Source organism: Anas acuta, chromosome 3 (genome assembly GCF_963932015.1).
Source record: "Anas acuta chromosome 3, bAnaAcu1.1, whole genome shotgun sequence".
In the NCBI taxonomy this organism is placed as follows: domain Eukaryota; kingdom Metazoa; phylum Chordata; class Aves; order Anseriformes; family Anatidae; genus Anas; species Anas acuta.
Genome location: NC_088981.1, coordinates 91,835,770 through 91,849,536, shown reverse-complemented (window position 1 = coordinate 91,849,536; position 13,767 = coordinate 91,835,770). Strand labels below are relative to the sequence as shown.

General features: G+C 34.3%; 1 protein-coding gene across 4 annotated transcripts in view; it reads right to left on the bottom strand.

Annotated features, from left to right (window-relative positions):
- KHDRBS2 (KH RNA binding domain containing, signal transduction associated 2) overlaps positions 1 to 13,767 on the bottom strand; it is a 386,008-nt gene that overhangs the window by 51,896 nt on the left and 320,345 nt on the right. For 3 of the 4 annotated variants that reach the window (XR_011095300.1, XM_068678282.1, XM_068678284.1), the window contains exon 8: positions 1,751 to 1,809. Coding sequence is in view for 2 of the 4 variants with exons in the window: in XM_068678282.1 (XP_068534383.1) it covers positions 1,751 to 1,809 (59 nt within the window). In the remaining 2 variants the exon portion in view is untranslated. Of the gene's footprint in view, positions 1 to 1,750; positions 1,810 to 2,130; positions 13,538 to 13,767 lie in introns of all 4 variants that reach the window. The other variant, XR_011095301.1, reaches the window with a different exon arrangement.

Here is a 13,767-nt window from a genome sequence, read left to right as displayed (position 1 = left end):
CCAGAATGTTGTATTCAACTGAGAGCTCAGAACATACTTTATGCAAAAATGTAAGTCAACAGTAATCAACCATATATTTTGAGACATCTAGCAAAATAAACCCAGATATTTTCAGTTTGTTTCAGCTGCTTAATGGAAAAACAATAATAATAATAAAAAAGTAGCTTCATGCAGAGCATAAATTTAGTCATGATCCAACTCCTTGAACACTTTGTAAGCCTTAGTTAATTAGTCCCTGCAAAACCCCTGCCGGGAAAACAAGTAATATTATTCTAGTTTTACAAATGAGGGATTGGAGGAAGAGTGACATTACTTGGGCTTGCCCAAGCACACATAGAATTGGTGTGGGGGATTCTAGTTAAAAGTTTAACAGTGGGTAATTCTTACTGTGCTGAGACTGTGCTTTTCTGCATTGCCCAAAACCTTAGCAATGCATCTGGAAGGAGGGAAGTAGAATCTGTAAAGGGGAGGAAAGGTCTTTCATTGCAGGTATTAAAAACTACTTACAAAGAGGAAAAAAAGCAGAGGGTGACTGAAACACAAACATAAATATGGATATGTTGTTATTATTACTTGTTTAGAACTGGAAATGTGCTTGACTGCACATTATGTTATCCAAATGTATTGTGAATACTGATTATACAAAAAATTAAGTTATTTCTGATTATACAATGCAATCATTTTGACAGTGTCCCAGTAATGTCTAGTGATTGCTGTACAAATACAAAGGAAACTGCAACTTTATATTACAGTGAAATTTGCTTCACAGCTGCATGAATAAAATTATTTTTTCAAGCAACAATCCTTATATAACCCCTTAATGTAACTTCTGCTTGCAGTGTCATTTCCAGCAGCTCTCATTTTCATAATGCTTTGGAAGTCACCATGCAAACTTACAATACTTTATTAGTACCAGTAAATCAAGCATGATAGCTGTGTTGAATACACAAAGGTCAGTGTCTAAGCTTACAATAGTCAGCACTGCTTTCTTGTTTCAGTGAAATTGTCATCTGATTCAGTGTCACCTGATGGTAAAATGTACTGATAAAAATATGTGTGGAAAAAATGGAACAGATTCTAATTAGTTATTGAAATACATCATTAATACCAAGTAATGGATCTAGAAAATTAGATGGACACGTTGGAGTGATATTGTTTTTTTTTGTCTCATGCCTTCTGTTTTTTTTGAAGAAGAATTATTCTATCTCAGACACAGGCTTAGTGGGAAGAGATGCAAAGAACTCAGTGCTCTCTTTATCCTTACTGCCTCACTCAGCCTGAGGATACTCCTATGCTCCTCTGCCACTTGGTGCAGGAGGGGTCCACACAGGGGTGCAGCACCCTCTTCTTCCCCTTTGAGAAAGTCTATATTTCAAAATAATGCAAAAGTTGCTGGTTGAAAACTATGGCAGTAGTAGATGTAGAGGATTATTGGAATATCAAGCAGACTGAAACAGCACTGTGATTCAGGCACTGAGCAGAAACTTCAATGTTACTGTTAAAGCTGATCTATGACTGATTAATTTGCTTTGTAATCTTAATTAAAATGGATCTGCCCTATTTTCTGGTCCTTCATTAGTAAGTCAAACCTCACCCTAAAACCACACAAAATGGACCACACAAATCCATTAAGTTTCGCCTTTGTGAAAGCACAGAAAGAAAGAAAAGTACGTGGAAGTAATTTCTGAGTTGTCGATGACAGATTTTTCTTTTGATTTCCTAATTTTGCTAAAGACAGAAGAGACCTTACCGTAGCTGTCATAAGCCTCTTCACTTGTTCCATGGCCGTAATCATAATATTCAGGCACACTGGAAAAGATTCAGATAAGCATGTTATTATTGTCATGTGTAAGCAACTCAAAATAGAGCACAGAAAATGAAATGTGTTTTAATACTTTTACATGATAGCATAGTCCAGTTAGTTTCAGGAATAATGAAAATTATGAAAATGCAAAGAAGAAGGTATTAATGATGATAATAGATATAATAAAGAAAATCACATTCTTTATTTGTTAAGCAAAACGTAAAATTGTCCCTAAATACATAAAGCTAGGAGATGTGACAAACACTGTCAGAAATTCTATTTGCAAAAATAAAGTATGAAAACAGTCTATCCACTTTATTACTCACTATTGTTAAGCTGCCAGAAGAGGTGCAAACCCATTTACCTGTAATTCCAAACATTTATGCAGTATCAAACTCAGCATTTTTTTTTTTTTCCAAAGATGACTTTATTGTACTGTATGGAACCTGTAAACCACTTATTTTTGCTGAGAACACTGAAAGTTTTTCAGCTTTTCTCTTGAAGAAGAATGTTTCCACTGCTCTTGCACAGGCCTGTTGCTTATGCAGTTATTGACAGTCATGCAAAGTTTTACACAGTACTAATAAAACACATATTTAAAGGTTTAAGGAGTGGAAAATCAGTTTCAAAAGAACATTTTGATTTATTTTTTTCAGTTAATTAAAAAATATCAAGTATTGTTGTATCAGCATGTTACCAAAGAATTACAGATCATAGTAGCAACTTGATAATCAGCAATCACCTTGAAGTGGGCACCCAGAAAATTTGACCTCTAATACATATTGAAACGGGAGTGGAATTAATCACACTTTTCACAGTTTGAATTCTATATTTGGTACCTGGAACCAAATTCATGATCAGACTACTACTGCTATCAGGTACCAGGCAGACATTAAAAGGAGTCAGTACCTGACCAAAAAACTTGCAATCTCCATGCATTATATGATATTGTATTTCTTCTATCTGCAGGGAAACAAACAAAAAATACTTCCCTGTTGTTAACTCTTTTGTTGTCACTTTTGTTCCTTTTTCCCTGGAGACTGTGTGAGAAGGACTCTTTCAAAAACAAACAAACAAACAAACAAAAAAACAAACAATAGCATGCAGCCTGCTCAATATTTCTATATTTATAGCATTATTGCTCAGGCAATTTTCCATATTGGATTATTGCTTCAAAAATATTAGTTTACACTTGAAAGAGAAGCTTAGTTGACAGTGGAATGTAAGTAAAAATATTTCACAAATGTAATAGACATAAACAAACAATCTGTAACAATTATTTTCTTAAACAAATGTTGACTTCTTTGTTCACCAACTGCTTGTAATCAGATTTTTAATGTCTTGAACTTAATAATTATTCATAGCTATTCCTGGAATAATTTCTGAGAATAATTCATGTGCTGTATCTCATTTGAGAGCACTGATTGCATGTGTTTGATAACTGACAGTCAAGTTATTCTGATTTGGGACACAACATTCCCTGACTGGGTTGGTACTACTCTCATAGTCAGTTTTGAGCTATAAATATTGTGTATTGTTTTTTTGTTTGTTTTGATTTTGAACAATGCAATGATAACTGTTGTGCATTACTAACTTAGCCAGCAGTCATTCATTCATTCATGTGAGCAGATAGTGCATTGATATAAATATCTTAGACATGAAATTCATTTACTAAAACAGAGAGTGGATTTATGAGTGACATGAATGAAAATGAAGTTAATACATTTAAAGATTTTTCCCAATGGCATCTGAGCATAAACACAGTAGAGTCATCCAGTTTGCTTGAAAAGTAATTATCCAAATGTATACACCCTTCTCTTGAAGTTGTGCAAGACATTTTAGAAACAGACAGGAAGAATACATCTTTTTATTTGTTGCACACACTAAACATTCTGTAGCATTTCTGCAATGATTCTAGTAGCCAGTTAATTTACAGGACTACCCAGGGTGAATTGGGTAGTCAAAGTCAGAGATAAATCCAGTCATATCTACAGAGTGCATGGTTCAAACCTAAGAAAACGTTTGAAATGTTCAGAACAGACAGTTGACATACCACCCAGATCTGGCATGAAAAATCTCATGTACTACAATTTAACCAGCGTCATTATGGCATACTGTAGCTTTTTCTTGGTAAAGGAGGGTGTTGGAATAGTGAGGGGGGTTATAGGAAAAGAAATCATAGACCTCTCATCTTCTGTCAGTGGATAAGATCCTAATATTTCTTCCTCATATATTTTACAAACAAAGTGCATCCAAAGGTCAGCTTTCAGCTGAGTGCATTTTGGACCCAGCCCAAAGGTCAGTAAGTTAGTAACAGCAGTCCCCCTTTCACTGGTCACTTGAGCAATTGCCATCAGTATTACATCTAGCCAAATGTAACACTTGCAAGAGCAGGTAAAAATTCCTTGCTATGTTATGGTTGTTGTATTTTTATTTTATTTGAGAAAAAAAAACAAAAACAAAAACACAGTCATACAGACAATAAAAATGAGAGATAAAAATCCTGCACAGAAAACATTTGTAAATTAAATACGTTATAAACAGAATTCAAAGTCAATACACACACCATTAAAATAAGAAACAAGCTGTATTGTAACTTTAGAAAGGAAATGATTTGTTGTATGCTGCAAATTTGATGTTTGTAAACACAATCCTTAACCTGTTTCTGAAAACACATAATTCATAGCACAATATCTAAGTTCTCCAATTTTTTTTTTTTTTTTTTTTTTTTTTTTTTTTTTTTTTCCCTGAATAATGTGTTTTTCACAGATTGGAATGAAAATATTTCAAATTCATTTGTAACTTATATTTAGGTAGTGTTTTGAACAATAACTGGGGCCAATTTGTTTCTTAGCATGAAATACCCAATTTAAAGACGTGTCTTGTGAGCCAGACTGCTCATTCATTAGTCTGCTGTATTTTAAACCTTTCTGAATATTCACTGTAATCTATTATATGCATTTATTCATAAACATTTTGCTATGTGTTTTATTAAAGTGAACAATGAATGTTTATTAAAATGGGTGATAGAAAATGGTTCTACATACATAAGGTCTTTATTATTAAAATACAGATAAACATAATTCATTTGCATTATGCCCAGCTATGGAAGGAAAAAAAAACGCAACATATTTATTCAGCATAAATAAAAACTTGTTTATATAATTTTAATGTTTTCAGACAGTTCCTGAAAACTGCAGTGTTCATGAATTCTAGAAAACTCAGGTACTGTTGGCAGTGCTAATTGGAAACAAGACATCATTATCTATCATTAGCATTTATTACTTTCAAGCAAGATGAAGTATAATTTACTAAAATTCAAGTACCCACCTGAAAGCATGAGGCAATACATTTTATAATGTGGATAAGATTAACTCATTAACAACTTCTTAAATTTTATTCCTAAGTTTTCAAAGTATTGCAGTATACTTTAACACCACAACTCTGAAACACAGGGGACAATGTTGCATAACTTAGACTTACCTTCTATATGTACCACTTGTGGAAAAAATTACATATGTGGGACTCTGAGTCCTCCAAATAGTTTAATTATTTTTATATCCCAATTGTCTTTCAACATCAAAACCTCTGATAAAATTTTCCTCTACCTAGATTAAATTTTCAGAACTTGGATATATGATTCTGTGCTTATTCCTACCCTGTGGACTAGAATATTTAAAATGTATATACCATTAACCTTTATAATCATCATATATTTATGTTTATTTTAACTTAACTGTAGCTCTTGCTTAGTGTTTTTGAACCCATTTTAAAGTCTAGGGATCAAACACCCTTTCAGTCAGTTAAAGACAGATCGGTTCCAAAGAAAAGAATAAAAATGTTATTTATTTGAGCAATGAGGACCTCCTAAATTCCTTCCAACCAGAATTATCTGGTGCTCCTATAATATGAGAATACCTTAAGTGCAGAGACTGTATACTTAAACAGTAACTGGCTTTTAATCTCTCATTAGGTGGGATATTTTCAAATTGATAGAAACTAAGCAAAATTAAATTGCAGCTTGTGTCAATACTCGTGGGAAATCACACAGCTCAAAAGGCTTTGAAGAATAGTGCTTTAAGATGGTATAAACAGAGAAATGCAAACAAAGGAGTTAAGATTGAAGTCACAAAACCCTAACTCTTGGGGTCAACAAACTACCTGAGGGAGGATTGATGTTTGTCACTCAGCAATCAATGGTTTTAGATATAGAAAATCACAACATTAATGAATAAACTGCACTAGCCTTTGACTGATCTCTTCCTGTACCTGAAGGAAGCCGCTGGCAAAAGACACAGGGTCAGCAGCATTACCATTTGGCTCCCTGGCTGCTCTTGCAGCTTCTCTAATGTAAGGCAGCAGAACATTGCAAGAATTGAAGAACTTGAGTTCTTTGTGTTCTCTCACATGTCTTTTTCTTTTCTTTTTGTGCTTTGCTTTCACTCACTGATAAATATCTAAATTCTCTAACTTGTTCTCTAACTGTGGAGCAAAAAATGTGGTTGTGGACATGCAGTGGTTGCACTGACAGCCAGAGTTGTTAGGTATAAGAAAGGGTTGGTCTCTTTTAAACGCAGCAAATGCATGGTTCCGTATAGATACATGGTGAAGTGTGTTCTCTAATCCATCCTGAAAGATCTTAAGAATCTAACAGATTTTGATTAAAAACTGTTGAGCTAGATCTTTAGTAGATGATTATTTATTTATTTATCTTTTTTTGATGTAAAGGCATATTATTATATCCTGCTTCTCTTTCATAATGGTTGCACTCTTTAGCTGGGAGATTATACAATAGAATCTCATATGAACCTTTTATTAGGAAATGCTTAGGAAAGAGTTAATCAATTTAGGAAATTTTGATCAGCCTTGTAGTTATAACTCACACATTAGATAATAATCAGGATTCTTTTGTGAAGTACTTGAATTGGTCCAAACTAGAGATTCAGCTCATGCCAGTGAAGTTCCATAGTTAGATTCATAAGCAAACAGATGAAAAGCTTCCATGCTATACTTTGAATAACTCTTGAGAGACTTCCCTCTTTGAGTTGTCACCTGACAATGTGAGAATGAACCAATGTGTTTTAGGATTGGCAGTCTTTGAAGAAATGTTCCTGGCCTTTGTCACTGTGCAGTTAGCATCAATATTTTAGACAAATACAGGGAAAAAAAATATAGCTCTCTTTATATATATATCCCAGTCTGTATTAGCTTCAAACAGCAATTCTCAAGGCAAGATAACATACTAGGTTATTTATAAGAACCCTTAAAGGTGGGATTCCACCTTTTAGACAACTTTTATTCCTTCTTTTTTCACTTCCTCAGGTGGGTCCTTTGTGGTCTTTGTATACTATCTCCCATTACCTCCCTCTTTTCCAATATCATTTCTGTTGAGCATCTTGCAGAATTTTCAGTTTTAAACGTTGATAAATGTTTAATCAAATACTTATGTCCTATGTTAACAGGATCCTGTCTTATACTATTCTAGTTGTTTCATGTATGACTGCATTTGTAATCCTGCTCCTTTTTATGTAACAGAAGCAGTCAAGTCAGCAGGATTTAACTTATAGCTAACAATGAAAGGATAGTTGTTTACACAAAGCAGCATCCTTCTTGGAAGAGAAGTGAGAGAAAGTTGCACTTACATGAACTGCAATATATGCATTTTTCATAAAATAATATTTCATAATATTTCATATTGGAAATGTGTGAATAAAGAAATAATCTTCATAGGAATCTAAGACTTACTGGATCATCTCTGTTTAATTAAGCATTACATCTATAGGAAAGATGAGGAGTCCTTTGATTCATCCTTAAATCATAAATATGGACCTTTACTAAATAGTTCTTTAGGAGTAATGGAATAATATGGTGAACAATTTAGTGGGTAAAGTCTCTCTCTCTCTCTTTTTTTCTTTTTTTTCTTTTCTGAAAGCCCAATTTTGATAGCATTAATATTTTTACCTAAGAAGAATGTCTCCTTTACAATACTCTCTGGACTTATTCTGTAGCTTACAATATGCCTGAAGTTGAACTAGATTTCATCTGTTTCTGGTGTTTTCTTGTTTGAGTTCATGTTACCGCAACTCTGATTAAAAAAAAAAAAAATAAAGAAAGAATTAAGCCAGTAGAGTTATAAAGGATATGTGCAGAGAGCCTTCTAAAATGCAAGATAATTTTGGATTCTGAAGTTTTTGCAAAGTTTGAAATAGAAACCAAAATTCCATTTATGGGCTACAACCACAGATACATGGGGATTTATACATGGGGATTTCTATTCAAATATTCTCCATCCCTTTGTATTTTTCTCATACACACAAAATTATTACTATTTCAGAATAGAATATAAAATATCTGCAGACATAGTATTTGCAAAGGGAGTGATACAGAATTTTAGGAATCCTACCCAGTTTTAGAGAAAAAAAAACTTTATTTCAGAGCAGCTAAATTTTCATTTTGCTCATAGAATCAAGTAAATGAGAAGTGGCATTTGAAAACAGTTTCTGATGATGAATGTCGTAAGTGGATTGCTGTAAAGATACATAAAGTGTCATATTCTAGGCTTCCTGGCTTGATTGATTTTAATGGGTTGGAAATAAAATACAGAGAAATCTTTATTTATGAACAGGTGGATAAAAGCGCAAAGCTAAAATGAAATATGACAAAGTATAAATACATTGCATTCTGGTTAAAAAGTGAGAGAATGTATAATAGTGAAAAATAATAAAGGATATTGCATTTTAAAAAGAACCGATGTACCTATAGCAGCTTGGATTATATTTGTGTCTATATATTTAGCTATACATGAATATTTTGATTATGAAGGAAAAATGATAAAACCTCCAATCATATTGCCAAAAGATTTACTCATGTGAGAATCTGCTAAATAAGTTAATGATTATTCACAGTCCTGTCTAACTATCATTTCTAAACTAAGGACAAAAATGTTTCACTTAACTATGAACATTTCACTCCAACACTGTAAAAAGCAGGAGCTTTTTACAAAGCTAGTAGATATAACAAAAACAAACAAAAAAAACAAAACAGTGGGACTGGTTGATCGAATAAATGTATCTGTTCATTGCTTTAAGCATTTATTTGAACTCATTCTATCCTCAAGGAAGATCATTGACCTCTCTCTGTATTTTCCTTCTGAATACAATCACAACATATAAATCTGACAAATGATGTTTACTAAAGCTCCTCAGAAAGACATTAGGAAAGGACATATGTAAATATCATTGTGATTTTCTCTGTCTTAAGACTGTTCAGAAATATTTGTTCCATATTCAATTGCTTTGGTATTCAGCATAGATATCTTCCACCTTTTGCTTGAAAATCCCTCCCCAGCATTATTACTGGGGATTCAATTGGAGAGAGGGTAGGTATTTGGAAACCACAGACAGGGAATGTTGAACTACACTGCACCTATAAGGGGTAGGTACAGACACACTAGAGACACTGAAAAGAGATAGGAAGTTACTACAATCCCCCGGCCTTCTCCCTGCAAAATGTCTATCAGTAGGTAAGGAAACTGATGTCATTTGAATATGTTGTGGGAAACATGTAGGCTTCCCTATTATCTAAGCATGAAAACTTTACAGTGCTGAGGACTAAATCTGTAAATAGGAATCAGAATGTACCTGCTATACAACTGCTATTTGCTACTGGCAATGTTTTTTTTTTTTTTTTTTTTTTTCCAAGTAACTTCTGATTAGTTTTTCAAAAGTTTCCAGATGAAGTTTTCCTTCAAAAGATGTATCAGAAAAGGTTCTACTTTTAGTAAGGTTTTAATATCTGTTTAGCCAAAGCCTGAAACAGAATAAAAGAAACATTTCCACCATGTAGGTAAGAAGCTTTTGAAGATTTTTGACTCAAAGGTAGTTGAAAAAAGCATAAGATTTTCAGTACCATTGTGCTGATCCCCTGCTTGGACTGATACACTTTACAACGATGCTAATGAATTAACACTTTAAACGTCATTTACAGGGACAAACGTGGCCTGTAAACTGCTCCAATACAGCAGTTACATCAGTAAAAGCTGTGAAAAATCTAAACGTTGCTGCTATCTGTCCCTCACATTTGAAGCAGAAGGTTTTTAGCAGTTCACCCTTGCAGAATCTTGGCAGAATTATTTATTCTTCTTGTGACTACAGATGACAGTGAGAAGGCTGACAAAACAGGTTCTGCATTGCAATTTGCATTAACCACTGTTTCATGTACTCTGGTACTGTGGTAAGAAGTCCACTTCAATACTTGAAAGTAAAAGTAGCACCTTAGATAGTTTATACTTCACATGAATAGGCCATGATTCTTTTCCTTTGTAGCATCAAATAAAATTAATAACTGTTCATTTTCTTGATAGTTTTGTATTTAGGATTTCTTCCTAATGAATTTGGCACCTTCTCAACATAACTAAGGAAACAGTCTAAAACAGAAAGTTCATCCAGTACTGCATTGAACCGTATTATAGATTTCAGTTTGTGTACATTTATATATCTAGATGAAAATGTTATCTGCAAAAATTTGAGATCTGATATCATTATTATGAGGTCATCCTGAAGGAACAGACTTATTGCAATTTAACACGATATGCAAAATATGTGAAAGCCAGTGTCCTATTCTATGAATGAATTCATTATGTATTTAGAGCTTGAAATATCTCACTTTAGTTGTTCATAAAAGGATTTCTATCAATCATACAAACCACTCAAAGCAAGCTGGAGTTTCAAAATTGGGTTACTTTCTTTATACTCACAACAGAACAGCTTCCTGAATCTAATTGGATTATCCTGTGTTGTTATCTTGAAATAAACCTAGTTATGCGTGAGCAAAAAGGGGAAAAGGTAACAGAAGATAGATGTAAAAGAGACCTCAGGATGTCACCTAGATCATTTCATCTGCCTCTAGGAAGACACAAATTTATTTACATAATTATTTACTGCAATTTGTCAAATGTGGTTTTAAATCTGCGCTGGGGGACATTCCTGAGCACTTTAGCTCTGTTTTACTATTATTTTCTTTTCCCTAAAGTAAATTTCTGTTACTGAAACATAGAACCAACATTTTTTCCTGAGTCCAAAAGGAGCTAGAATAGAAGAGCAGTCCCTTGATAGGATACATGAAATAACTTGTATCCCCAGCATAATTATGTACTGGTGGTTTTAGAATTGTACTAGTCTGAAAGTGCTATTTCATCCGTAGCACTGTGCTTGTGAAGAAGACGTCTCTGGAATTAGATGTACATATGAAGTCTTGATACCTGGCAGTCAAAGAAAGGTAAACAGGATGATTTGGAGCTCCGGCAAATACACTCTGTTGATGTAAATAATTCCTGGAGATTTAGCTTGATAAAATGTTCTTTGCTTTTCTTCCTAAATCATTTTGCAGTATGTCTCAGCACTGAAGTGATTGTACCTTAAATCACATAACTGACATGGGATGAACTGTGGTCCATGCTATATTCTTGCATATCAGATCAACGAATAAGTGATCCCTAAATCTCCTGTACTAGAATTCCACACTGAAGAAAAGGGAGCTATAAATATAAGCTGTACAGTAGATCACATGAATTTAATAATAGAAGCAAGAATAAATGAGAAAATAAAGTTTCTTTTCAAAGTCATTAACTTCTGGTATATTCAACCTCAGTGGCTGAATGTGCTTTTGATATTTTCAATAAGTCTATATCAATATAAGAAAGAGAATCAGAATTGCAGAGACTAGAATCATGGAACCTTAGAGTCATAGAACCATAGAATGACTTGAGTTGGAAGAGACCTTAAGGATCACCTAGTTCTAACCATAGGCAGGGATGCCACCTACTAGATCAGGGCCTCATCTAACCTGGTCTTGAACACCTCCAGAGACGGGGCATCCACAACCTCTCTGGGCAACCCGTTACAGTGCCTCACCACTGTCTGAGTAAAGAATTTCCTCACAACATCTAAACTAAATCTCCCCTCTTTTATTTTAAAGCCATTCACCCTTGTCCTGTCATTAACTGGTTGAACAAAGATTTGCAAACTTGATGAGGGTGCACTTGATTCCACTATGTCACTTATAAAGATATTAAACTGTACTGGTCCCAGGACAGATGCCTGAGGGTCATTCAGGCTGGAAAAGACCTTGAAGATTGACTTACTAATATCAGAATACTACTGGTTGAATTGATAGGTATTGCTATGAATATATTGTTATTGAGCTATTATATTGGTATGGTCATAGCAACTATTTGCCATAGCAGGAAAAGGGACTTGGCAGTATACATGTCCTGAAATATTTTTTTCTTGTTATATTTTTGTTATTAAAACTAAGAAACAGAAACCCAATGGGACTTTGCATACGACAGCGCAGTTATAGGGATCAACCACAGATAACTATATTTTTTGAATTAGACGAAACTGTGATGCTTAGATGAAACTATGATTCAGCTAGATGAAACTATGCCCGTCAACTTGACATTCTCTGAAACTTAGAATGTATTTCAGACACATTAATGACATTTTACGTTAAGATTAGATTCTGTATTACCATTTAGATCTTAAACAACATCAGAAACAGATGTTTGGTTATTGGCTTAGCGTTTTGGTTTTAGTTTGTCAAATGCACACTGCAAACCCAATCACTGTCCCAAAATGATCTGTATGCCAGCATGGAACACCTGTATAGAGGACCGTTGCCTATTTGTTATGTATTACATAACAAATTTGCAAGATTAACAGTAAATATTTTGCCAAAAACTGCTAGGTTCAAGGTACTAAAACTGGGATGTTACCATTAGTGGGTCTAGGTCCAGGCAGGCAAGAGGAGTGATCTTCATCTACGTAATGGTGCAGCATACAACATAGATAAGGTATGTCATGAGGTGGCCTGTGCAACTATGGGGTGGGATCTGTAACTCAGCAATGGTTTGCACTGTTTTCCTCTATCTTTCATCACTGAATTATTTATTCTTGTTAGTACATTACAGGTTTTGTGATTTTTTTGCAGGCCTATTTAGAGATTAGGATGGGGGTCACAGACTTCTTTCTTTAATAAGTACCTGCTCAGACTGACAGCAAAAAAAAGAGGAAAGCAGCCCAGAAAGCCTTTGCCAATGTACCAGCTACCTGGTCACAAAAAAAAAAAAAAAGACAAAAAACAAAAAGAAAAAGACTCAATGTTTGAATGTTCATGCCAGATGCTGTGGAACAGGGAAATTATATCAAACCCAAATTTTAAGCTTGATGGGACAATCTTTGACTTCTTTTTTGTTTCCCTTATAGGCACCATTGTTTACACTACACGTGGTTGGTTAGGTTATGCACAAGTGGTTTAAATAGAATATACCCTTTCTATTATGTTCCCTGATTGGTCAGTCACTCACAGAATTCCTTAATATCTCTTTTTTGCTGTGAGACATGGTACCTTTGAAATTAAACTGATGGTGCTAGTAGAGACACAAAGGTCAGTGGAGATGACTACAGATGTGGTAAGAGCTGAACGTGGCTCTGCTTTCTGCATCAGGGTTCTCAGCTGATTCACCAGCAACTGATCTACTTCTGCAAAATCATTTTCTTGGTCTTGGCTGAGGGGTTTGGCCATGTTTTGCATGCAGTACATTCTGATCCTCTATCAGACTGTAATGAAACAGGCAGTTCTTTTATATCCTCTCACAAAAGATTTCATCCTCTTCGCCTGGTGATCTAGTGTTCTCAGCCCATGAATCCCGGACAATGGTGGTGCCTCAACAGACTTATAAGTACCTGCTAAGAAAATCAAAAGTGTGTTATATTGTGAAAATTGACAGGATTCTCTCACATCACGTGTGTTACAGCTGAGATGGAAATTGATACTTCTACCATTTTAGAGTTTTGTTATATGAGCTTGCTTGTTGGCTTGTAAAAATCATATTTATGTCTTTAAATAAACTTTTCAGTAAGAATGGAAAGGAAGGACTACTGCCACATTATGTTCCAACACGA